We start from the raw sequence: 27999 nt of genomic DNA, 5'->3' as shown, positions 1-27999 counted from the left end.
ATGCGCTGTAAAATTGAAGAAAATATCATAATGGCGGAGGTTAGTCCCGGATAAGATTTTCTTAGAATTTGAAGAAATTGATGTAAGTATCTTTTAAATCTTGTAGCCGTTATGTTACACATTTTATACTAAAACGAAATGATTACTTCATGGAACAGAAATAACTAATGTGCCAACACAAATTACAAAACGTTAACAATTAAAAACGAAAGTGGATTATGAAAAATGGGGGGAATTCCCTCATTAGGCTAATAATTATAGATATTTTCAAATGGAAAGGCAACACCCATTTATTAAGCATTTGTTAATCATTTTTGTTATCTGAAATCATAATTTTGATGAATACTTTATTATACTAATTTTATTGGGATTTGATAATTTACCAAAAGGTGTTTGGTGAAAACGAAAGTAGAAATTATAAACCAATTATTTCGTTCCTTAAGGTAGCACTCCACACTAAATTTCCAGTTTCTGCCGTCAATGTCCTACAAGCAATATGTCTGATAAATCTGATCCCAAACTACACAACCTGGAAAAAGAAAACACATTTTGTTAAGAACATATATGTCATACCATTGCAAATCTGTAATGAAATCATCCCATGTGCAACAGTCAGGCAGTTAAAAAGATTCCAATTCATTCCGTAAAAGCCAAAAATCTATAGTGGTCCGAGACCCAAAACAACATTTTTCGTCCCTCCGGCTAAAAATACCTGCAAATATACGTTCTACAAAAACTCTGTCACTGCTTTAGCAACTCCCTATGCATGCAAAATATCACAAAGAAATAGGTGCTTGGCCTATTAGATTTTTTGCTATTGCTGAAAGTTTGTACCCCCCTGTAAAATTACTTGTTTTCACCGAGCATGCTGTTTAAAAGCAATGTTTACAAACAATGGCAACCTTGACATCAATTATTATCAGCATGTGATTTCTAACCATGTTTTCGAATTTGCCAATGATCATATTACATGTCACAAAAACAAATTTCATGCTGAAAATGCATTTTAAACACAACCAGTCATTTAAATCCACAATAGTCACTATATCCACAGGAACTTGAAATTCTATCAAATAACCAATATTAATTATAATATCCAAATATACCCCGTATATACTATAAAAAACACAAGGAATGAAACGCCTTTTCCCCACCCGAACATAATTTACGCCGAACAAATCAACAAAACAACGGATCAAAATAATCTATCTGGCCATTTCGATAAACAATACATAAATGCATCAAATACCACCGATAACTTTTTTTAATTTCGTAGCTATATATAAATAATTCAACATTTTCTGATTATTTCCCACGATCTGAGTTTGTCGCCGACTCCATTTCGTGACGTCACTGGATGTTGATTCGAGGAGAATAATATTTATTAATATAAGTGAAAGAAATAAAATGATTTAATTTTGCTAGGAATTGTTTGCTTTTCTTTATATGTGCCTTTAATGAACTATACCGTTTGCCCCATTTTCAGCCCTCGGCACGCTGTTTTTAGTACATGTAGAAAAAGAAAGAATTCCCAATGTAAGGTGTAGACAAAATGGGTTCCACACTATTTATACAACTAATTTGCACAAATATATCCTTATGTCATATGATATGGAAGAAATATTCAACAAATTGCCATACAGTTTAAATATAAACTGGCTTCATGTGACACTGTGGGGGGGGGGGCACAAAATATATCAGATATGTTCCTGCCAGACACTAATATATGCTATTTTTTCAGTACTACACAGTAGAAAATCTATTTGGCATGCACAATGTTCATATAGGTTTATGTGTAAAGTCAAAAACTGATGTGACGTCATGTGCGACACCAGGCGTTCGAAAAATGTGCTCCGACAAAATTTAATTTAATTTAATTCTTTCATGGTAATTACTGCAAGATAGATGACGACACTTGCTGGAAACGTGGATTATGATCGATAGTATCATTTGGAAAAGGAACTTTTGAAATTTGTTGTAACTTTTGCGTGTAATTTTGGGTGAAAATTACGACCACCTTATCCCACCCACCTACTTTTACATTAGTTTGAGTGCGCATCATTTCGCGCAGGATTCCAAAAATCGACAAGCGCGCGCATCCCACTGCGCAGCAACAATGGCCGCGCCCATGAAGAACAAGGGAACTTTACATTTGCTATGTTTAGCACTATTTTTACTAGTTATAGCTCTGTCTAGCGAACTAAATGCTACTAATTCCTTCCAGGCATTGATCGAACCTTCGAAACCCAGTATCATGAAGCTTGCAATTGCTACAAGAACCATTAAATGGCGAAGCGCATGTTATATTAAAAACAATGTTGGAACAAACTTTATATTGTGTTTATTATTGATCCAGTCGGGTGACATAGAAATTAATCCTGGACCTAAAACCTTGAAATATCCTTGTGGAATTTGTAATAAAAATATTGGTTCCTGGAATGTTAAAGCTGTACAATGTGACTGCTGTGACACTTGGTACCATGCTAACTGTGCAAAAATCAGTAGTGAAACTCTTGCATACCTTGATATTTCAGAGGTAGTTTGGATCTGTAAAAAGGATGATTGTGGCATCCCAAACCTATCTAGAGTGTGCTCTTTTGACTTAGATGACTTTTTATTAGAAAATACTTTCTCACCATTGGTGAAAGACTCTGCTAGAATTAGCAGTACACAACCAGTACCACCAGTAAACATTAACTTATCTTCGTCCCCACCTCGGAGGAGAATCTCGCGTCCCTTGAAACCAGATAGTTTATCGTTTGTAGCATCAACACCGCGCGTATTACTACCGTCTACCGATCTGGATAGTAACATTTCACATATTTCTAACGTAACATCAACACATTCCGGTAGTGTTGAATCTGAGCTTACATCATCATTTTTGGGTGACATTGAATCAAGTAGTGATAACCCATCTGTGGATAGTATTCGTTCACTTTCTAAATCACTCCACGTTAATAAGTCTCACTTGAAATTTGAAGTGATAAATTTCCAGAGTATTCGTAATAAGAAAACGGAGTTATACAACATTATAGCTAGTAAAGCGCCGGATGTTATCTTAGGCACTGAAACGCATTTGAATAGTGAGGATTTGAGTGCTGAACTCTTACCAACAAATATCCCGTCTATTGACAAATATCAAATATTCAGGAAAGATCGGTCAGAATTAGTGAACAAACGCGGCGGTGGTGTTATTATAATGGTTAGACCTGGCTTACAAGCTGAGGAATGTTCAGATTTAGACTCTGCCTGTGAAATAAAATGGATTAAAATCAAAATCGATAAAAACGAACAAGTTTTAGTTGGATCTTTCTACCGTGAACCAAAGGCTACTTTAGAAACATTAGATGAACTTGAAAATTCACTATTAAAAGCGAACTGTACTTCTCCATACAAAAATATGAAGAAATTTCTAGGGGGTGATTTCAACCTCGGAGACGTGGACTGGGATAATGGATGTACATTGCCAAATGCTAGGGATAAGACTTTTTGTGATAAATTAATCGATATAACTTCAACCAGTTTTATTGAACAAATTAACAGAACCCCTACACGTAAGGGTAGGATTTTAGACTTATTCTTTACGAGCCATCCAACACTCATACAACGACACGTAGTCGGACCACCTATCGGGCTTAGTGACCATGATATCTTATCTGTAACAACATTTATCAAACCGGTTATTAACAAACTACCGCCGAGAACCGTGTTTAATTATAGAAAAGCGGACTGGCGGAAAATTAAAGACCGTGTGCTATCATTTCAACACGAGTTTCTGCGTAATATGCATAACAACACAGTTGATGTAAACTGGAACAATTTTAAACAAATATTATTAGAATCAATGGAACAATATATACCGAAAAAAACTGTAAAAGGGAAATCGGACATACCGTGGTTATCAAAGAATATCAAACGGCTTATTAAGAAAAAACGCTACTTATATAACATTGCAAGAAAAAGTAATAACGCAAGTGACTATAAAACATTTAGTGACCTTCGCAAAACTGTAAGGAATAAATTACATACTTCCTACTACAATTACATCAGTAATCTTCTAGATCCAGAAAATGATAAATCTTCGAAATCCTTTTGGAAATATATAAAGTCTCGTAAACAAGACAGCGTGAACATTGGAACATTGAAAAACAACGGTCAAATCGCCGAATCCGCTAGTCATAAGGCAGAAATGCTTAACAACCAATTTTGTTCAGTATTTACGAAAGAATCTTTGGACAATCTACCTAATAAAGGATCTTCGCCATACCGCTCGATGCCCAAGATAAACGTTACATTAAATGGTGTTGTTAAGTGTATTAACAGACTTAATCCCAAGAAAGCTCCTGGGCCAGATAAAATACCTATCATAGTATTGAAAGAATGTGTAACTGAAATAGCACCAATTATACGGTCTTTATTCCAACAGTCAATTGATAAATCTGAAGTACCATTGGACTGGAAAAACGCTAACATTGTACCAATTTTCAAAAAAGGCGACAGAACCAAACCATCGAACTACCGCCCTGTAAGCTTAACCGCAGTTGTTTCTAAAATGATTGAACATATAATAGTCTCACAAGTAATGAACCATTTAGACAGCCAGAACATTCTTCATGAAAACCAACATGGGTTCAGGGCTAAACGCTCGTGTGAATCTCAACTTCTATTAACTACAGATGACATTGCTCGTAGTGTTAATCTTGGTCACCAGGTTGATATGGCGGTGCTTGACTTTTCTAAGGCTTTCGATAAAGTATCACATCAGCGTCTCTCTGTGAAAATGCAATATTATGGTATATGTAATGAAACCAACTTATGGATTAATGAATTCCTTAACGGTCGTTATCAACGAGTAGTAGTAGACGGAGAATCATCAAGACCGTCACTGGTAACATCTGGCGTGCCCCAGGGAACCGTGCTTGGTCCTGCATTGTTTTTACTATATATTAACGACATCGCCTCGGATATTAAGTCATCAATTCGCCTATTTGCTGACGATTGTGTCATTTATAGACCCATACTCACCAGTGAAGATCATAATATTTTACAAAAAGACCTGGACACCTTAGTTGATTGGAGTAATATCTGGCAAATGGAATTTAACGTCGATAAATGTGCAACCATGTCAATAACAAATAAACGTAACAAATCTGTATTTGACTACAAAATGAAAAATCAATCACTACATATTGTTAAAAACCATCCATATCTGGGAGTTGAACTAGCAGATACTATGAAATACAACCTACACATCGATTCAATCACAGCAAAAGCTTCTAGTACTCTTGGTTTCATCAAACGGAACTTAAAACATTGCCCGACCACAGTAAAGGAAAGAGCTTATCAAACTTTGGTTCGACCTAAACTGGAATATGCGTCACCAATTTGGAATCCACAACAACTTAATACATCAAAGAAACTTGAACAAATACAACGGAATGCGGCAAGATTCGTCATGAATAAACCATTCAATCGTAACAATCCATCTAGCGTAACATCAATGCTACACGACCTTAAAATGGCCAACACTTGAACAACGTCGTCAGTGTGCGGACTTAATTCTTATGTATAAAGTGTTTAATAACCTGGTGGCTGTACCAGTTGAATACCACCCACAACTATCTACAAGATACACAAACTCGGTAAAGTTCGTCACTTATCACTGCAGACTTAATGCGTACAAACATTCATTCTTTCCAAGAACTGTACCTTATTGGAACAACTTACCAACTAACATCACATCTGTGGACAATCTGGACAGTTTTAAAACCGCTGTCCAGTCATACGTATATGTGTAAATTATTAAAATCATGTATAGTGTACAAACATGTTGGATTTTACTTCACACTACGTTTTCACATTATTTTAACTCGAACGCCTGGTGCCGCACATGGGGGACAGGTTTTTAGCCCACGTTTTTAATGGAGCACATTTCACATCACCACTCGTCGCTGATGTCTGCACAGCGGATTTACAGACGAGATCAACATAGAAGTAGAAGTAGAAGTAGAAAAAACAAAGAGACAAAGCATTTGTCAGGGCCTTCACAGCATTATAGACATCACAATGTGGGTCTCCTAGGGAATCGAAATTCACCAAGTGACAGTGCAAAAATCAAATTTTCCGACTAGTCGATCTTGCTCGCTCAGCTTTAAAATGGTCACAATCTCACCAGAAACCCTAGATTATATACCCACTTGCCCTTAAAAGTGATTTCCAGCAAAAATTTACCTCCATACAATGATTTTGCATCACTCGAAACACTTCGGATGGCCATATTTCACACATACAGCTGAAATTCATTTAATGCATGCCTTTTTCCTAATTTAAAAGTCATAAAAAGCAGGAAAACAACATCTAATTTAACCTTTATAGCTCTATATGTGAAAATTAGCATTCTTCTAAAGCTGTATCTCCTAGAATAAGTAGGTGTAATCAACACAGCAGACACAGCACCTTTAATACATTTCACAAATAATTTCTGGAATTTGAGTTACCTCCCCTTTTTAAAGCTGACCTCATGGCACTGTGTTTAATATTATTATAAAATTTCATCATCATTGTAGTCAGTGTGTATTCTAGAGTATTTACACAAAGTTTAATGAGAAAAAACAAGCATTGAAAAAATTTCATTTTACCTTAAGGTAGCACTCCACACTAAATTTCAAGTTTCTTCCGTCAATGTCCTACAAGCAATATGTCTGATAAATCTGATCCCAAACTACACAACCTGGAAAAAGAAAACACATTTTGTTAAGAACATATATGTCATACCATTGCAAATCTGTAATGAAATCATCCCATGTGCAACAGTCAGGCAGTTAAAAAAATTCCAATTCATTCCGTAAAAGCCAAAAATCTATAGTGGTCCGAGACCCAAAACAACATTTTTCGTCCCTCCGGCAAAAAATACCTGCAAATATACGGTCTACAAATACTCTGTCACTGCTTTCGCAACTCCCTATGCATGCAAAATATCACAAAGAAATAGGTGCTTGGCCTTGTAGATTTTTTGCTATTGCTGAAAGTTTGTACCCCCCTGTAAAATTACTTGTTTTCACCGAGCATGCTGTTTAAAAGCAATGTTTACAAACAATGGCGACATTGACATCAATTATTATCAGCATGTGATTTCTAACCATGTTTTCGAATTTGGCAATGATCATATTACATGTAACAAAAACAAATTTCATGCTGAAAATGCATTTTAAAGACAACCAGTCATTTAAATCCACAATAGTCACTATATCCATGAAATCCTCCCTGGCCATTCGAAGCTGCGGCTTCATTTAGTGTGGTGTGCTGCCTAAGCCAAGGTGATTCTGCTTTGTCAGCCATGTTTGTTTTCACTATGTGGGTCCAAAGTGAAAGTAGGCCAAAATTCATATAACAACAAAGCTCACATTGTTATATGATGAGCCATTTGCAAGTACACTTCCAGTTCTATGTTTTAAAGACTATTTTAAACAAAAATAAAAATGATAATAATAAGAAAAATTACCTTGAATGTGCTACATTTCTGAAGACCAAAAACATTCTGTTGCAAAGTTTTATGCACATTTCATGAATGGCAAAATCCTTTTTAAAGTCTGTTTTAGTGCCTACAAAAGCTACTTTTTGCAGAAAATACAAAAAACTTTAAAATATAAACCTGGAAGTGTACTTTCAAATGGTTCATCATTTTAAAATAAGAGCTTTGTTGTTATATGAATTTTGGCCTACTTTCACAATGGACAGACTTGAATCTAACCAGTTTCTGACCTAAAATATACCAATATATAGCAATAATGTAACTAAAATTTGTCCATAATCTGACCAAATTCAGACATTCCGAAAATAAAATTGCCATAGTCAGGCTCACATGCAGGAAAATTTGTCCTTATTTTATTAAATCAATATTCATGTATATCACAGGGTGAGAAAAATGTGCAGCCTGACCAGGAGTTCGAACCAGAGACTGTCAGAATACCATACCCCGGCTCAACTGACTGAGCTATCTGGCCGCTTACACATCTTCTCCCCTATATAGTGAACAGTTCTGAACTGTAATATATATATACATGTGTATAATATAAACAAGGAATACACGTTGTCGCCTCCCATTACCAGCACAGGTTCGTAAAATGCATTCACACGTGTAAACTGTATAAAATATCATCTTTTCCATCAAAGTTATTGAAGAAGTTAATATATGAATCAGGGCTAATCCTGGGGGAAATTTTAGGGAGAAGTGACTTCCCTGCGATAATTAGGGAGAAGGGAAACAACCAAATGGGTATGTAGGGTTCTTTCTAGGACTTTAAAACATGGAGTCCATGGACTCCCAATCCTGAAAAAGTTGGAGTCCAAAAGCGCGTCGCAACTAATATGTTTACAGATTAGTCATTCAATGCTCACAATAGCATTGCTGATATTTTGAATCTTCAAGAGACTTCAAAAGTTTATAGTTATTCAAAAGAAACTCTGAACTACATAGCATAGGTAATTATTGTTTTGTTGATGAAATTATTTCATTATAATGCATCAACACATGGAAATCGTTTTTGTTTTTTTTTTCACTTTAATACCAAATCAAATTTTATTCTGGTTAAATAAGTCCACTCTAAAGACAAAAAGTTTATATTTGTAAAAAAAAACTTAAATGTATGTAGGCAGCATTTAGCGGAATGAATAGGAAACTCGTGTACAGCTTCACACAGTGTGTAACATATTCATCCGATCGACAATTATTTTAGCAAATACAGTCGACTTCACTTATAACAAACTCACTTATAACAAATTATCGTTAATAGCGAACTAAATCTGAGATCTCCGGCCGATTCCTTCTTTATTTTATACTAAATCACATTGCTTAATACATTTTGTACTTACTCGCTTATAGCGAATTTTCGGCTATAACGAACCATTTTTTCAAGCCCCAAATGACGGAAAACATTTAAATTTCCTCGGTTATAACAAACTGTTATTATTGAAATATCAGGATGCGCTTGATTAGGATCAGTACATAAATAACACTATCTGATAATTAAACAATCGAATGATTGCACAGGTTAGTTATGGCTTCAGGTAATAAAGATTTTGAAAATATTCTCATAACATAATTTCCTACTTGTTACGGAATATTTGCAGTTGATTGCTGTAAATACCGGATAATTGCCAAGTAATCGATTTTTGTGCCCCCACGTTAGTGGCGGGCATTTAGATTTACCCTTGTCCGTCCGTCCGTCTGTCCGTCCGTCCTTCAGTCCGTCCTTCCGTCCGTCCTTCCGTCCGTCCGTTCACATTTTGTGTCGCACGTAACTCAAAAAGTATTTAACCTAGAGTCATGAAACTTTACAGGAATGTTGATCAGCATGTGTAGTTGTGCACCTGGGTATTTTCGTCTGGATATTTTAAGTATTTTCAGAGTTATTGCCCTTGACTTAGTAAAGTTTTGCAATTTTCAACTTGTGTCGCATGTAACTCAAAAAGTATTTGACCTAGAGTCATGAAACTTTACAGGTATGTTGATCAGCAAGTGTAGTTGTGCACCTGGGTATTTTCGTCTGGATATTTTTAGTATTTTCAGAGTTATTGCCCTTGACTTAGTAAAATTTTGCAATTTTCAACTTGTGTCGCATGTAGCTCAAAAAGCATTTGACCTAGAGTCATGAAACTTTACAGGAATGTTGATCAGCATGTGTATTTGTGCACCTGGGTATTTTCGTGTGCATATTTTTAGTATTTTCAGAGTTATTGCCCTTGACTTAGTAAAATTTTGCAATTTTCAACTTGTGTCGCACATAACTCAAAAAGTATTTGACCTAGAGTCATGAAACTTTACAGGAATGTTGATCAGCATGTGTAGTTGTGCACCTGGGTATTTTCGTGTGGATATTTTTTAGTATTTTCAGAGTTATTGCCCTTGACTTAGTAAAATTTTGCAATTTTCAACATGTTGCATGTAACTCAAAAAGTATTTGACCTAGAGTCATGTAACTTTACAGGAATATTGATCAGCATGTGCAGTTGTGCACCAGGTAATTTTGTCTGGATTTATTTAGTATTTTTAGAGTTATTGCCCTTCACTTAGAAAATTTTTCCAATTTTCAACTTGTGTCGCAAGTTTCTCAAAAAGGATTTGACATAGTCATTAAACCTTATGGGCAGGTTGCTCAGCATATTTTGATTTGCACCTGGGGTTTCGCTTGTGGATTTATCCAGTATTTGTAGAGTTATTTCCCTTGACTTAGTAAAAAGATTGACAGAACAGTGGCGCGGTGGGGGCACCCGTGTCCTATGGACACATTTCTAGTTTGTGTTTGCATTATTAACCAAACGATAATAAACAAAAAGCAAAAGAAAACAAATGGTAAGAACTCCATAGACAATTAATACATGAATAAATATATGTACCATGTACATAATAATTTATATTGCTCAATTAAATGCCCCGCATTAAATAACGGCTGCACTTAAATACCGGTTACACCGGTAACCAGTGAAGAGTATGGCTTTTTCACAGCAAATTTGCCCACCCAAATAAGTCAGTAAGTTGTTGCTACTCCGCTTTTAGCGAACTTCGGATATAACGAACTATATTTTAATGTCCCATTGAGTTCGTTATAACCGGGGTCGACTGTATCTTCAAAAGGGGGCAAATTGAAGATCGATATTTAAAGATTTAATGTTAATTAAATAATAAAGGAACAATTCATTCGCATGTTTGGCTTGGAAACCGAGAATTTTTGCGAAATGTTAGGGTTTCTGGCTAACGTGAAATCGCTGATGTTCCGATAGAATATCAAAGAAAAGCGTATACGTATTTTGATTTGTTGTCCTGGCATTTCGGCACAATATCTTAAATTCTTAATACTCTTATAGAATGAAACTAAAGCAAAATTGTGCCTAGAAAATGCCAAAAATATTCGACAATCATTTAAAATTACACTCATTTGTAATTTGAGAAAACAGTCTTTAAACTTGCGGCGTAAATAGTCGATAATTTTATCCTTTTTTCGGTAAAATTTGCTAATTTCCAATTAACTTTTGATCAAAGATATAAAATTATCGCCTCGTGTTATATCTGGTTATTACATGTACTGTACAGCGCGTGTCTAATCACTATTGTGTGATAATGATCGGAAGCATTATCGCTGATTGGCTAAATGCTTCACGGGTCGATGTGCATAGGACCGCCTACCTATAGACTGACACGCGCTGACGCATTTTTGTATTTGTGGTTGTAAACAATTGGTAATGTTTATGCGTCCCCGGGCAAAATGAAGCGTAAGTGGAATCCTTGCTCTGAAATATTTGCGTCCAGCTATAATAAACATGCGTACCGGGACGCCGAATAAGCGTCCCAGAGAACCCGAGATACACTGTGTATGCATTAATGAATTACGGACGGGGCGGACCATATTTTGGGACAGGGCGGACCGTAAGGAACAAATTTTAACCTGTACTAATACTAAATGCAGTTTATTGATTAAGAATATTTTTTAGGATATTATTAATAACCACACTGAGTTGGATATTATACAGGTGATAATTGACCATTCAGGGCATTTTTTCCTTCTATAACATTAGGGTCGTTATAAGACAAAGTGGCAGAAAAAAATTCACAATTTCAAGAGATTTCACAAATTATTAGGACTTTGTCTTCGAAATACTTTACCTTACGGGGGAAAAACTTGATTTATGCCAATTGCAATAACACAGATATTATAGTTTGAATTAAGTTAAATGGTTTTTGTGCATGTTTACCCAGGTTAATGTACTGACTTGAAGCAAATTTTACACAGGTCAGAAATTATAAACAACTGTTTCCGGTTTTAAAATGTCACGAAATGCCAAGAAGTATGTCCTTTTTTTTCCCACAATTTTATGGCATATCGCGCTTTTCACAAAATGAACAGGCCCAGGCCCCTTCACAATTTTGACAAAAAATGCCCTGCAATTGTTGGGATATTACATGCGATTGCTTGTTAGATAATAAGACAGTAACGCTGCTAAAATTGAATTTTTTTATTAAACAATATGATACAGAAAATACTTGTTATTCACATCTGATATTGTAAACATAGTGACATAGTAAATATATCAGATTTAACATTTTTCTACGAAATAGTGACAAAAAAATATGTCTTGCTAGAAATCACTTCTTATGACAAATGAGTGTGTACCGTTCCTCTCGGCCCCGGCTATGAGCAGAAAACTGTACTCGAATGTTCTCAAAAACCATTCAGGGGTTTTCAGAATTTTGATATACCATGGGTAGGCTAGCTGATATAATTATGGGTACTCTGCGCCTTATCTGATCAAAATCGGTTGAGTAATAAATAAGATGTGAATAAAAAACCTACCTGAATCGGATGAAAAATCGGAGTGCTCCGTACCCGAAAAGTCACGTGGTATGGCCACAGATTTATATTACAGGGATCTGACACTCTCAGTTAACCCTATATAAATGCTTAAATATCTTGTCCCGCACCCGATAAAGGTACATCGATCGATAATTTATCGGTGCTAAGCGTAATTGCCCGTTCGCAACGGATACCTACTTCACAAAATACCATACAGCTTTTCCATTTATTATCCGATTTTGGAAATTTAAAGTTTATTTTGAAGAAAAATACTTGTTTAATTCAAATATCTAATTTATTTTTTAGCTTGACTATTCGAAGAATATGAGAGCTATTGTAGTCGTATTGTAGTTTTATGCATTCATAATGCAAATGTAATAAAGCAGTGATTTACTTGATAAAACATCTTAATAAAAAGCCTTTGTACCTTTTTGGTCAATTTTATGTATTCACAGGTAATTAGCATTATTATACTAAAAAACACCCTTGTCACAACTTTTTCGAATAGTCGAGCCAATACTGTCCTCCGACAGTTCTTGTTTAAGATACAGACTATCTGTCCGCAATGACGATTATAAAATTAACTTGACGAAATCCGCTGTGAATTTACTTTTTTTGTTTTTTAGCTCCATTTTTTTTTTTTTTGAAAAAAAAAAAGTAGAGGTACATTATATAGACAAAGAGAAGTAGACAATCAGCGTAACAGGAAAGTCGTAACTCCCGTGTGGCTGTCTCGATTTCGGTCTTTTTAATGTCACTCGTATATTTTAATTATTCTTTTTATTTGAATGCCTGTAGAAAGATATATTTTCTTTACATTAAAATGATGATATTTTTTTGTGATCCAAGTGTCGGCACTTCTTTGGTAGGGAATACACATGTGTCAACATCAAAGATTGGCAGATTCTTTTGAAGAGCAGACTAGTCAATTGTCAGAGGTCATCATGTGTGTAAATTTTGCGTATGTTATTTAAGTTGGAAACATTATATCTCATTTATTTATTGATGCTACTTTGTTGGCGAGTGTTTTCGTGTATTTTCGCACAATTGAATATTGACAGTCTGTGATGAATTTTTGTTAAAGTTTAAAATTTTTAAAACAGGGGGCAATTATCTGCCCTTTAGAAATTTAAGAAGACAAATGCTGGGTGTGTTATTTTTTTTCAGACGTACATATGTATTTTAGTAAATTACCGCGTGTAATAAATTGATCATTGGTCACCCAAGAGAGCGGAATGTCCCTGCAATATTTCACAGTGATCAACAGTGACGATATTCCGCAGCACAAATTGCACCCGATCAGGTGATAATGTAGCAGGGACGTTGCCGTGACAATCCAACCGAAAAATAATCGCAGGGATTGACGGACTTTAGTAAATTGTTTAAGCTGTACTGTACATTTATGGAAAGTAGATTTATAATTGATATTGAGATATGTTTCTTATTTCTTTTATGGTTTATAAAGTTTCCTTGCTTATAATTCCAAAGAAAAAAAGACACACAAATGTCTCGAGATGACGTCTAACATGTCTTCCAAGTTCTACTTGAGACGTAGAAATGGTTGAATTGATTTTGGCTGCTCAATGAGGAACAATTAATATCTACTTCTGTATTATGTGATGACCGTTTCTAACAGCAAATCATAGATGAGCAATCTGGGGCCGATACGGCCCTCTAGTGATAGTAGCAATGCCTTCATTGTAAGTCAAAGTTCATGGTCCCTTAACTAGGGCCAGCTTTCAGGGCATACAAGTGTTTGTGATCAGTCATAGTTAATAATGGTTTTCCTTGGATTCTTACAAATTGTAGCTAAAAATATTTTTTGTTTGTTTTAGAAATCAAGATGGCACATGAGATACATTTAAAGAATAACAAATACCGGCAGTGGGTTAAGGCTGGCCTAGGCTTGGGTTATCTTAAAGAGGGACTTGCGCCATTTTGTGATGACATTGGAAGACAGCAGCACAACGATATTATTAACAAAATACAACAAACAAAGACTCCTCAACCAAACGTACCATGTGGCGCCTGTCAGATAACAACTCTCCAGCCAGATCATATCCGAGTCTCAAAAGGGATATGTCCCCTCAATCAAGATAAATGTAACTGTTGTTTTCCTAAGAATAAGAGACCCTGTCCAAACAACGTATGTGGTGCCATCTATGACAGCATTATACAGTATCATGCATCAATGCCACCAGTACCTTTTTGGAAAAATAGTGATGCCCAACAGTGGTCGACAGACCCGTGGAACGTTTGCAAATGTTTTATAAATGCTCTTGGGTACAAGGACAAGACATCAGCAGTCGACACTGATTGCACTGGGTTGCTTCATGTTATCATAAATAACAAGTACTTTCATAGTCACATTGGATGCAATGTTAGCAGGACCAAACAATCTTTTTTCAAAGGTAAATACATTTGTATACTATAATTATTATGTTTATTTTAAATTTTGTAAAATATTAAAGCAGCACGCCTCCATTTCATGCTTATTTTCATGAATATTTTGATAATGTATTTGAATGTACAATATTGAGAAATAACTAAAAAGAGGCACTTGACACATTTTCAGTGGCACTTAAAACCCAAGTAAATTACAAAAAAAGTGGTCAAAATATGCAAAAATAGCCGTTACTGCATTAGTAATGCAGTAGAAATATAGTAAAACTGTTGTAAATACTGACAAATCAGTCATTTATGGCACATAACATGTAAAATATTACTTGAATCTTGAATCGTTTTACTTTTTAGCTCACCTGTCACAAAGTGACAGGGTGAGCTTTTGTGATCGCTTTTCGTCCGGCTTCCGTCCGGCCGGCGTCCGTCCGTAAACTTTTACTTTAAGCAGGGCTCTCAGTAGGGTCAGAATTTCACGAGTCAAAGACTCTTTGGCCAAAATTTTCATGAGTCAAATCATATTTTTCTAGTGTCATTTGACTACATGAATCATTTTTATGTTACAAAAATGACTGTATTGGAGGTCATTTTTGGAGATTCGAAAGTCTAAATTGATGGAAAAAATGCCTAATTATAAATGTCTACCCCCCTCCACCTATAAAAAAAACCCAAAAAACAAATAAAACAAAAAAATAAATTGCTGTGAAAGAATAAAATAAGCAGCAGCTTTTCTGATTAAATGTATAAAATATAAAAAAAATATCTTTACTGGTATGCTATATCATATTAATTTAAATACCAAAATGTACCAAGAATATTAAATGGAAAAAGAAATAACAAATGCACAGGTACTCCAATAAATCAAAGACGTATTATAAACCTTTAAAAGCAATCAATAATTGACACCTCAAGTTTATCGCATGACCACCACAACTTTCCTTAATAAACTGGGCATGCACGAGAAAGTGTACTGATACCTCATTTAGAGCACCCCAAAGCGTACTGATACCTCATTTAGAGCACCCCAAAGTTTTCCAATACTGAAATTTAGAGAACGCCGATCTTCAAAGGAAAGTTGTGGTGGTCATGCGATAATTAATAGATGGAAGTAGTGTTAAAGGCACATTATGCGTCAGAAATGCTATCATTTTTATTTCTCCAAATTTTTAATATTTGGTGTCTAGTTACAAGTTCCACAAAAAATACTTACCTCTGAAAAATACGCGTACAAGATATATCTCTAAAATATACACCGGGATACTTATCGACACTATTTCCTTGATTATATTTTGAAAATGAGCTAAAAAGATGATTATTATTTCGCATGTAGCATTTTCATGTAGAAAAAATGCATCAACTTACCTCGTTAAATGGGTATTTATGTCCAGTTCACATCTAATGGTGTATTTCTGTGAATATTTCTTAAAATATTTATATGTTTAAATAAAGAAAATATTACGAGAGAAGATGGTCATGCGATAAAACAGTTACAGAATAAATACTCGGACTTCACCGGCTGGTATCAGCGCATGGGGCGACAAAAGGGTCAATCATGGAAATTAATCTCTACGTTCCGTCTCGATTAATTTCCTATGATTGACCCTTGTTGTCGCCCCATGCGCTGATACCAGCCGGTGAAGTCCTCGTATATATTCTATAACTATTACATGTAATTCTTATCAGTTGTGTTGAGCTATTTTTAGCGCTGTCAAATTGCAGCCACTGAATTGTTGCGCTTCAGTGCACAGGCTATAAACAATTGCCGTGTGTAAAGCATTTTATACATGGCTTAAACTGCCTGTTGACATTTTTAGTGAGTGTACTTTGAACATATGTAGGATTTGATAGGTAATTAGGGGTGGATTTAAGGTAATTATTATTGCATAGCTAAAAATCCCATGTGGCAAATTGACTCTTGAGCAGATTTTATCACGTGTCAAATATGTGCATTTCCCGATTTTCACGAGTCAAAACCCTTATCCCCTTGTCAATCGAGAGCCCTGCTTTAAGTGACATCTCCATAAAACCACTAAGCCAATTTCATCCAAACTTCACAGGAATGTTTCTTTGGTGGTCACCTTGAAAAATTGTTCAAAGAATTTAATTCCATGCAGAACTCTGGTTGCCATGGCAATCGAAAGAAAAAACTTCAAATAGCTTCTTTTAAAAAAAACCCTTAAGAGCTAGAGCTTAGATATTTGGCATGAAACATCTTCTAGTGAGTGTCTACGAAGTTTGTTCAATAAAAGCCCTGGGGTCAAAATTGGCCCCGCCCCAGGGGGTCATTGATTTTCCCTTTATGCATATAGTAAAAACTAAAAAAAATTTCTTTTAAAGAACCCAAAGAGCTAGAGCTAAGATATTTAGCATGAAACATCTTCTAATGATTGTCTACCAAGTTTGTCAAATAAAAGCCCTGGGGTCAAATTTGGCCCCGCCCTGTGGGTCAATCATTTTCCCTATATGAAAATAGTAAAAACTTAAAAAAATCTTCTTTTAAAGATGTCAAAGAGGTAGAGCTAAGATATTTAGAATGAAACATGTTCTAATAGGTGTCTACCAAGTTTGTTCAATAAAAGCCCTTGGGTCAAAATTGGCCCCGCCCCAGGGGGTCATTGATTTTCCCTATATGCATATAGTAAAACCTTAAAAAATCTTCTTTTAAAGAACTCAAAGAGCTAGAGTTAAGATATTTAGCATGAAACATGTTCTAATGGGTGTCTACCAAGTTTGTTCAAATAAAAGCCCTGGGGTCAAAATTGGCCCCGCCTGGGGGATCATTGATTTTCCTTATATGTGTATAGCAAAAACTTAAAAATCTTCTTTGAAAAAAACAGCTAGAGTTTAGATATTAAGCATGAAACATCTTCTAGTAAGTAAAAAAATGTTCAAAGAATTTAATTCCATGTAGAACTCTGGTTGCCATGGCAACCGAAAGAAAAAACTTCAAATAGCTTCTTTTAAAAAACCCTAAGAGCTTAGATATTTGGCATGAAACATCTTCTAGTGAGTGTCTACGAAGTTTGTTCAAATAAAAGCCCTGGGGTCAAAACTGGCCCCGCCCCAGGCTGTCGTTGTTTTTAACTATTTGTAAAAACTTAAAAAATCATCTTTTAAAAAACCAAATGAGCTAGAGCTTACATGAAGATGTTTAGCATGAAACTTCTTATTATGGGTATCCACCAAGTTTGTTCAAATAAAAGCCCTTGGGTTAAAATTGGCCCTGCCAGGGGGGGGGGGCAGATCATTGTTTTTCATTATTTGTGTGTAGTAAACACTTAACATCATGAAACATCTTCTAAAGAGTGTCTTCCAAGTTTGTTCAAATAAAAACCCTAGGGTTCAAACTTCTATGTACAGGTGAGCGACTTCAGGGCCATCATGACCCTCTTGTTCAAAAATATAAGTACATATTTTTCAAAGTTGATTATTGAAATATTTTTACTCATCTGGAGGCATGCAGCTTTAAGGTTTACTGTAATATTTAAATTTAGTTTGTTAATTATATATAAAAGTAAAAGAGAATATTGTTACCTTAGTTACCTTTTTGAATTTTTAAAGGAATTAACCCATACCGCTGAAATTATGTCCATATAACTATGAGGTTAATGCAGTTATTTTGCCAGAAAAACGATTTGCAACAAATGTGTAATGATTTAAAATTGTTATGCATAAAATCTTACTCACAAATATTTTGTTTGCAATACAAGCTAGCTGTAATTTGTGTGGGCGGGAAACAAAAACTTTTTTTATTTTAAGCTTCACTGTTAAATGTAAAGAAGGAGGTTATTTGTACTTAAAGGGACTCCACTGAGGTTTAAAAGTCTAAAAACATAACATTTGAAATTCTTACATAAATGAGCTGGGGCACTTTAAATAGTAATATATGCAAAGATATTTAAGAAATATACTTTGAAATAAATTGAAAATCGTATTTTTATGCTTTTCTTAGCCTAATTTGAGTGAAAAGCGTTTTAACACTTTTCAGTTTTGGTCAGTTTCTTACAATTTGAATAATTATTCTGGAAAAACGAAGTGCGTGAATGATCTTTAATTTTGCAGAAAGATTAGTGGTCTAAACCTACATCAAATGGTACAATTATCTGGAAAAAATATTTTCAGTCCCATCATGTCAAAAAACCTCAGTGATTAGTCCCTTTAATAAGCAAATGCAACACGTACATACTATTACTTCAGTGAAATAATTATAACATTTATGAAAAGCAATTTCTTTTTCATTTGCTTTTATATAATCTGCGGTTTAAACACAATAATAATAATGATTATTATGGTAAGTATTTTAAAGAAACTATTTTATTACAGTTTTAATTCTCAACTTAAGAATTTGTGTTTAGTCTCATTGCTGAACACTGTATTTATGTGAATGTTGTATTACTTGTTTTCTGTATATTAGGTACGGCAGTACCGAAATGAGATTTTTCACTCTAGCTCTATGGAGTTAGAGGAGAGCAAGGCTAATTGTTATATTGATGACATGATAGCTGTTCTACAAGATGGTAAAGAACTTATACATCAACAAGATGCACAACAAGCTGTCGGGAAACTCCAAGATGTAAGTGTACATAATATATCATAAAGTTGAAATCTTAAGTTAAGCTATAATAATTAAAATAAGCTCACCTCTAAATTCATGGTAAATTTTATGACAATATAAAATTAACCAGATTAGAAAATATCTACAAAATGTAAATATGTAAAATGTCTGTCTTCATTAGGTAAGAATAAAAAATGTGAAATAAAAATAGAAAAATCTGACCACAAATCCTACCTTAAAAGTAGATTTTAGAAGTCATTAGAAAGTATGAGAGAAAAGATTGAAGAAACATTGAGATGATCTTGAAAAATATAGTTTGACCGTATATATGATATGTTATAAATATTATAAATCACATAGCAGCTACATTTGAAAATTGTTTCTTGTTATAAGCTGAAGAAGAAGGAATTCATTATCACCACTGAAGACTTTGAAGAAATTCTGACACAAATCAAAGAAGAAATGAGAACAGAAAATGCTGCAACCAAAGAGGAATTTGAGGTGCTCACAAGTAAATTAACTGAACTAAAAGCACAGATGTCGGAAGCTGAGAAAGAACGTACAGAGTTAAAAAGAAGATTTACTGTTCATGAGACAGAGCAGAAAGAGGTAGAATGTGTTCAATTGTTTGTTTCCCTTTGATATACCAGAACAATGTATGACTGTTTGTTTCTGGTTGATATATTGGTACATGTTTTACTGCTTGTTTCTGGTTGATATACCGGTACATGTAATACTGTTTGTTTCTGGTTAATATACCGGTACATGTATAACTGTTTGTTTCTGGTTGATATACCAGTGCATTGTATTACTGTTTGTTTCCAGTTGATATACACCAGTGCATTGTATTACTGTTTGTTTCCGGTTGATATACCAGTGCATTGTATTACTGTTTGTTTCCAGTTGATATACCCGTGCATTGTATTACTGTTTGTTTCTGGTTGATATACCAGTGCATTGTATTACTGTTTGTTTCTGGTTGATATACCAGTGCATTGTATTACTGTTTGTTTCCGGTTGATATACCAGTGCATTGTATAACTGTTTGTTTCCGGTTGATATACCAGTGCATTGTATTACTGTTTGTTTCTGGTTGATATACCAGTGCATTGTATTACTGTTTGTTTCCGGTTGATATACCAGTGCATTGTATTACTGTTTGTTTCTGGTTGATATACCAGTGCATTGTATTACTGTTTGTTTCTGGTTGATATACCAGTGCATTGTATTACTGTTTGTTTCTGGTTGATATACCAGTGCATTGTATTACTGTTTGTTTCTGGTTGATATACCAGTGCATTGTATTACTGTTTGTTTCTGGTTGATATATACCAGTGCATTGTATTACTGTATGGTTTCCGGTTGATATACAAGTGCATTGTATTACTGTTTGTTTCCGGTTGATTTACCAGTGCATTGTATTACTGTGTGTTTCCGGTTGATATTTACCAGTGCATTGTGTTTCTGTTTGTTTCTGGTTGATATACCAGTACTGTACGTGTATTATTGTTTGTTTCTGGTTGATTTACAGGTACATGTGTTACTGTTTGTTTCCTGTTGATATATGGTACAGGTGTTACTGTATCCACTTGATATACCGGTTCATGTGTTAATGTTTGTTTCCGGTTGATTAACCGGTACATGTTTATGCCCCCACAAAGTGTGGAGCATATAGCGTTGCACTTGTTTGTTCGTCCGTACGTACGTCTGTCTGTCCCTATGTCCCGAAATCTTGTGAACACAACTCCTCTTAAACCGGATGACAGATTTTGCTTAAAAATTTCAGGGATGAACAACCTTCAATATGTAGATGGAAGTAAATGAAGGAATTTTTGCTGCGACCAAATTTAACAGAATTATGTCCCTTTGTTGATTTTTCACTATATTCCATATAAATGTTGTCAGTGGGGGCATCCATGTCCTTTGGACACAGTTCTAGTTTTTAGTCCCCTACCGGTTTACCGGAGGGGACTTTAGGTTTACCCTCCGTCTGTCTGTCCGTCCGTCTGTCCGTCCGTCTTTCTGTCAGTCCGTCAGTCCGTCCGTCCACAAAACTGGATCCCGCGATAACTTGAAAAGTACTGAAAATATTTTTATGAAACTTGATATATGGATAGATGGCAGTATGGAGATTATACACGTCTTTTTCTTTTCTTCCTATGTTGAAAATTTTGGTTGCTATGGCAACAAATAGGCTGAAAATATGGCAAATTTTACACATAAAGTGGATCCAGTGATAACGCAAAAAGTACTGGAAATATTTTTATGAAACTTGATATATGTATAGATGGCAGTCTGGAAATTATGCACGTCTTTTTCTTTTCTTCCTATGTTGAAAATTCTGGTTGCTATGGCAACACATAGACTGAAAATATGGCAAATTTTACACATAAACTGAATCCAGTGATAACTCAAAAAGTACTGGAAATATTTTTATGAAATTTGACATATGGGTAGATGGCAATCTTGAGATTATGCAGGTCTTATCAGTTCTCCCTATTTTGAAAAAAATATTGTTTGCCTTGGCAACAAAACATGGCAAATATAACAATATTTGTGATTAGTCAAAAAGAGTTATCTCCTCTTTAAGAATTTTGCTTTTTAAAATGTTATATTTTCATAACAGGGATGTTTCAAATATTAACTTTAGAGTGTCCTTCAGTTCGTCTGTCTGTCTGTTCACAAAAACTTTTTCCTGTGATCACTTTTAAAGAACATTTCCAACAAATTTACTTAAAATAGAGAAAAATTTACACATTAGTGAATGGCCAATGGCCCTTCAGAATGCTGATGGGGTTCTATCCGGTAGGGGTCTTATGGATTGCTTGCAATACTATGATAATTGCTTGTTGTTTTTAGCTTGACTATTCGAAGAATATGAGAGCTATTGTAGTCGCCGTGGCGTCCGCATCGGCGTCTGCGTTAGTAAATGTTTTTTGTAAATTCAAATAACTCAATTATTGCTTGAGATATTCAATTGAATCTTACAATACTTATTTATAGTAACAATGTATATCAGATTGACAAGTTGGATAACTCTGCCTACAATATTGACAGAATTATGCCCCTTTTAACTTAGAAATTTTGGTTAAAGTTTTTTGTAAAGTCAAATATTTCAATTATTGCTTGAGATATTCAATTGAAACCTACAATACTTATTTATAGTAACAATGTACATCAGATTGACAAGTTGGATAACTCTGCCTACAATAGTTACAGAATTATGCCCCTTTTTAACTTCAATTTAAAATTTACAATACTTTTCATCTCACCTGTCACAAAGTGACAGGGTGAGCTTTTGTGATCGCTTTTCGTCCGGCGTCCGTCCGGCGTCTGAAACTTTCACTTTAAATGACATCTCTTCATAAACCACTAAGCCAATTTCATCCAAACTTCACAGGAATGATCCTTTGGTAGTCACCTTTGAAAATTGTTCAAAGAATTTAATTCCATGCAGAACTCTGGTTGCCATGGCAACCAAAAGAAAAAAACTTTAAATATCTTCTTCTAAAAACCCAAAGAGCAAGAGCTTAGATATTTGGCATGAAACATCTTCTAGTGAGTGTCTACCAAGTTTGTTCAAATAAAAGCCCTGGGGTCAAAATTGGCCCCACCCCAGGGGGTCATTGATTTTCCCTATATGCATATAGTAAAAACTTAAACAATCTTCTTTTAAAGAACCCAAAGAGCAAGAGCTAAGAAATTTAGCATGAAACATCTTCTAATGGTTGTCTGCCAAGTTTGTTCAAATAAAAGCCCTGGGGTCAAAATTGGCCCCACCCCAGGGGGTCATTGATTTTCCCTATATGCATATAGTAAAAACTTATAACATGTAAAAAATCTTCTTTTAAAGAACCCAAAGAGCTAGAGCTAAGATATTTAGCATAAAACATGTTCTAATAGATGTCTACCAAGTTTGTTCAAATTAGAGCCCTGGGGTCAAAATTGGCCCCGTCCCGGGGGTCATTGATTTTCCTTATATGCGTATAGCAAAAACTTAAAAAATCTTCTTTGAAAAAAAAACAAATAGCTAGAGTTTAGATACTAAGCATGAAACATCTTCTAGTGAGTGTCTACCAAGTTTGTTCAAATAAAAGCCCTGGGGTCAAAATTGGCCCGCCCCGGAGGTCATTGATTTTCCTTATATGTGTATAGCAAAAACTTAAAAAATCTTCTTTGAAAAAAACCAAATAGCTAGAGTTTAGATACTAAGCATGAAACATCTTCTAGTGAGTGTCTACAAAGTTTGTTCAAATAAAAACCCTGGGGTCAAAATTGGCCCCGCCCCAGGGGACATTGATTTTCCTTATATGTTAATAGCAAAATCTTAAAAATCTTCTTCGAAAAATCCGAATAGCTAGAGTTCAGATATTAAGCATGAAACATTTTCTAGTAAGTGTCTACAAAGATTGTTCAAATAAAAGCCCTGGAGTCCAAACTGGCCCTGCCCCAGGTGTGTCATTGTTTTTAACTGGTATATGTTTAAAGAAAAAACTTGACCAGCTAGACCTTAGATGTTTAGCATGAAACATCTTCTAATGGGTGTCAAAATAAAAGCCCTGGGGTTTAAACTGGCCCCGCTACGGGGGCCTATATACATGTGAGCGTCTTCAGGGCCATCATGGCCCTCTTGTTTATAGTAACAATGTACATCAGTTTGCAAAATTGCATATCTCTGCCTGCAATATTTGCAGAATTATTTTCCCCTTTAAAACTTAGAAATTTGGTTAAAGGTTAAAAGTCTTCAAAGATATTTAATTGAAACTTTATATGTACTCTAAGGGTCATAATTGGAGACTCATAATTGTATGTCACTGACCAAGTTCCATAACTTTACTCGCATTTAGGCTGATTCATCTCCCTTTTTCTACTTAGTCTCTTGGTTAATGTTTACATGCAAGTTTTACATATCTCAATAACTATTAAAGATTTTATTTAAAACTTCACATATGCATTTAGAATCATAGTTGTAGGTCACTGACCAAGATCCATAATTCTTTCTTGCATTTAGGCTAATTTTTCTCCCCGTTTTCAATTTAGAAATTTATGGTAAAGTTTTGCTTGTAAGCTGTTATCTCCATAACTACTGAAGAATTTGTGCCTTTTTTGGGTCATTTTTATGCATTCATAATAATTAAGCAGTGATTTACTTGATAAAACATCTTAATAACAAGCCTTTGTTCCTTTTCGGTCAATTTTATGTATTCATAGGTAATAAGCATGATAATACTCAATAAAACACCCTTGTGACAACTTTTTGAATTGTCGAGCCAATACGAAAGTTTGCTTTTATCAATTTTAGGTCAAGTTCGAATACGGGTCACCTGGGGTCAAAAACTAGGTCACAGCGCCCAAATATGGAAACGACCTTGTTAACAATCTAGTGGTCACTTTTTGACTCAATTATCTTCAAACTTGGTCAGGATGTTTTTCTATGTAAATGCTTAGATAAGTTGGTTCATAGGTCATCTCTGAGGAAAAACTAGGTCACAGGAACTTAAAATAGAAAAAATCTTGTTAACACTCTAGTGGCTACTGCTTTGATCCAAACTATGAATATCCTTGAAATTGGTCTGAATGTTTGTTTTCAAGGTCAAGGTTGAAGAAGGGATCAAGTTGGGTCAAAAACTAGGTCAAACTGCTCAAATATGAAAAATCCTTGTTAACACTCTAATGGTCACATTTTTGATTTACCTGTCATGAAACTTGGTCAGGGTGCTTGTCTAGGTAATTGATGGATGAGTTTGCTGGGTCAGGTGAGCGATCTAGGTCATTCTTGGCCCTCTTCTTTTCTAGAGTCATAAGATTGACAAAACAGTAAAGTGTGGTGGCACCAGTGTCATATATGGACACATTTCTAGTTTTCTTTATCTTTTGGTAATTTGAGATTTGTTAAAACCGTTTATTTGTTTGCTTTAGAAAAAAGTCGATTGTTGCCCCTGCCCAGTGTAGGCTCTTGTTGAGTTATTGCCCTTTGTTAATTTTCTTACTTAATAATCTTGTCCAGAGCATAACTGGGTGACTATAAGTTTGATTGACCCCGCAGTTGGTATGTAAGCTTTTTTAATTGACCTGAACATCTGAAGTGCATTGCATAAGAATTCATCACAGAGTCCTTCGTTTGATCTGTGAGTGAAATTTTTTTCAATGGTATTTGCATTTTTGATATCTAGTCTATAAAGAATATAATGGGTAAAAAAATCAGGACTTTCATTTGACTTCAACACATCCAGAAATTCAACTTATAGAAGTTTGTCTCGTAGAAATTCTACTGTATAATGGGACACTCTATGGTAAATAAATAGACTGAAAATACCAATATTACTGTATGCAATAGACATTTTTGAAAATTTAATGAATAAAACACAATTATTTGTATTATATTTTATGTTGTAGGAGATAAAAAGACTCAAAGTAGAAAGTTCTCCTCAACAAAAACAGTTTGAATTTGAAAAGGCTAAATCAGGTATGTGATTTAATGAAAAGGCTTAATCAGGCACTAGTAGGTTATATAGAATATGAAATGGCGAGATCGGGTATGTTATATATAAAATGAAAAGGACAAATCAGGTATGTGATTTAAATATGAATAGGCGAAATCAGGTATATTATATAGGATATGAAAAGGCCAAATTAGGTATGTTATATAGAATATGAAAAGGTTATATTGGGTTTGTTATTTAGAATATGTAAAGGCTAAATCAGGTTTGTGATTTGAATATGAAAAGGCTGTATCAGATATTTTGTGTACAATAAGAAAAGGCTAAATCAGGCATGTTATATAGATTATGAAAAGGTTATATCGGGTATGTTATATAGAATATGTAAATGCTAAATCATGTATGTTACATAGAATATGAAAAGGCTAAATCAGGTATGTGATTGAAATATGAAAAGGCTAAATCAGGTATGTTATATAGAATATGAAAAGGCGAAATTAGGTATGTTATATAGGATATGGAAAGGCCAAATCAGGTTTATTATATAGAAAATGAAAAGGCTAAATCAGGTATGTTATATAGAATATGAAAAGGTTATATTGGGTATGTTTTATAGAATATGTAAAAGCTAAATAAGGTATGTGATTTAAATATGAAAATGCTAAATCAGATATTTTGAATAGAAAAAGAAAAGGCGAAATCAGGTATGTTATATAGGATATGAAAAGGCCAAATCAGGTATGTTATATAGAATATGAAAAGGTTATATTGGGTATGTTTTATGGAATATGTAAAGCCTATATGAAGTATGTGATTAAAATACGAAAAAGCTAAATCAGGTATGTGATTTAAATTTGAAAAGACTGTATCAGATATTTTGTATTGAATAAGTAAAGGCTAAATCAGGTATGTTATATAGAATAAGTAAGGCTAAATCAGGTATGTTATATAGAATATGAAAAGGTCTAATCAGGTATGTTATATAAAATATGTAAGGCTAAATCAGGTATGTTATATAGAAAATGAAATGGCTAAATCAGGTATAATATATAGAGATTTTAAAAGGCTATATCAGGTTTGTTGTGTAGAAATTGAAGAGGCTAAATCTTGTATGTTAAATAGAATATGAAAAGGCTAAATCAGGTATGTTATATAGAATATTAAAAGGTTATATTAGGTATGTAATATAGAATATGTAAAGGCTAAATCAGGTATGTTATTTAATCTATGAAAAGGCTAAATCAGGTATGTTATATAGAATATGAAAAGGCTAAATCAGGTATTTTTATAGAATATGAAAAGGCTAAATCATGTATGGTATATAGAATATGAAAAGGCGAGATCTGGTATGTTACATAGAATGTTAAAGGCTAAATCAGGTATATTGTATAGAATATGAAAAGGCTAAATCAGATATTTTGTATAGAATGAGAAAAGGCTTAATCAGGTATTTTGTATAGAATAAGAAAAGGCTAAATCAGGCATGTAATATAATCTATGAAAAGGCTAAATCATGTATGGTATATAGAATATGAAAAGGCGAGATCTGGTATATTACATAGAATGTGAAAGGCTAAATCAGGTATGTTGTATAGAATATGAAAAGGCTTAATTTTTTGATTGTTGTCATTAACTAGCTTCAGTCTGTTCAATATTTGCTGATTTACTGATTTGTGTTACATTTCAATGAGGCCCCCTGTGATGTGTTCTACACATTTTCTATATGTCTGTGATAATCTGTCCAGGCCTATACTCATTTTCTGTATCATTTACTCATTGATTTGTTCTTAAGAATCATTTGATGTCATATAATCATTTAAATTACAGAATGGCGGGAAAAGCTGATAGAACAGTATCAAAAAACCCTGCTGCAAGTTCCTACAACACCTTTGCAACCAAAAAGTGAAAAATGTAGCTTTAGTGAGATTTATATTAGACCCACAATAACGAGGGAAATAAAACGAGAAAAGGGTGAAACAAAGGAGGTGGAGGTTTAAAAACAATGTCAGAAATCTTCACAAAGAACGGAGTCCCCCAAAAATCTGTATATGTTTCTAGGAGATGCAGGGTCAGGAAAAACAAGTTTTTTGTAAATATCTGGTTAATTGTTGGTGTTTGGCACACAGTGAGGAACATGAAGCTGGCAATGAAGACAAAGATGGCACTGGTGAACCTGACTGTGACGTAGAAAAACATGGGGCTGGCAATGAAAATGATGATGGCAGTGGTAAACCTGAAGGCGACAGTGCAAAACATA

At 34.4% G+C, this 27999-nt stretch overlaps 1 protein-coding gene across 1 annotated transcript; it reads left to right on the top strand.

Annotated features, from left to right (window-relative positions):
* On the top strand, positions 1–27747 carry LOC132743781 (uncharacterized). Its single transcript, XM_060732344.1, has 6 exons — positions 1–82; positions 14183–14758; positions 19162–19320; positions 19696–19911; positions 25699–25768; positions 27570–27747. The coding sequence occupies exons 2-6, from the start codon at positions 14726–14728 to the stop codon at positions 27737–27739; spliced, it is 648 nt and encodes a 215-aa protein (XP_060588327.1). The 5' UTR covers positions 1–82; positions 14183–14725; the 3' UTR covers positions 27740–27747.
* The last annotated feature ends 252 nt before the right edge of the window (positions 27748–27999 follow it).

The sequence above is a fragment of the Ruditapes philippinarum genome, unplaced genomic scaffold (assembly GCF_026571515.1).
Source record: "Ruditapes philippinarum isolate M1 unplaced genomic scaffold, ASM2657151v2 ctg3569_1_1_1_1, whole genome shotgun sequence".
Classification (NCBI taxonomy): domain Eukaryota; kingdom Metazoa; phylum Mollusca; class Bivalvia; order Venerida; family Veneridae; genus Ruditapes; species Ruditapes philippinarum.
This window is presented reverse-complemented; position numbering and strand designations above follow the sequence as displayed.

Coding starts and splice junctions, on each gene's coding strand:
- LOC132743781 (XM_060732344.1), top strand. CDS start 14,726: ATGTTAGCAGGACCAAACAATCTTTTTTCAAAG. Junction 19,321..19,695: donor CTGTCGGGAAACTCCAAGAT/GTAAGTGTACAT, acceptor TCTTGTTATAAG/CTGAAGAAGAAGGAATTCAT. Junction 19,912..25,698: donor ATGAGACAGAGCAGAAAGAG/GTAGAATGTGTT, acceptor TTTATGTTGTAG/GAGATAAAAAGACTCAAAGT.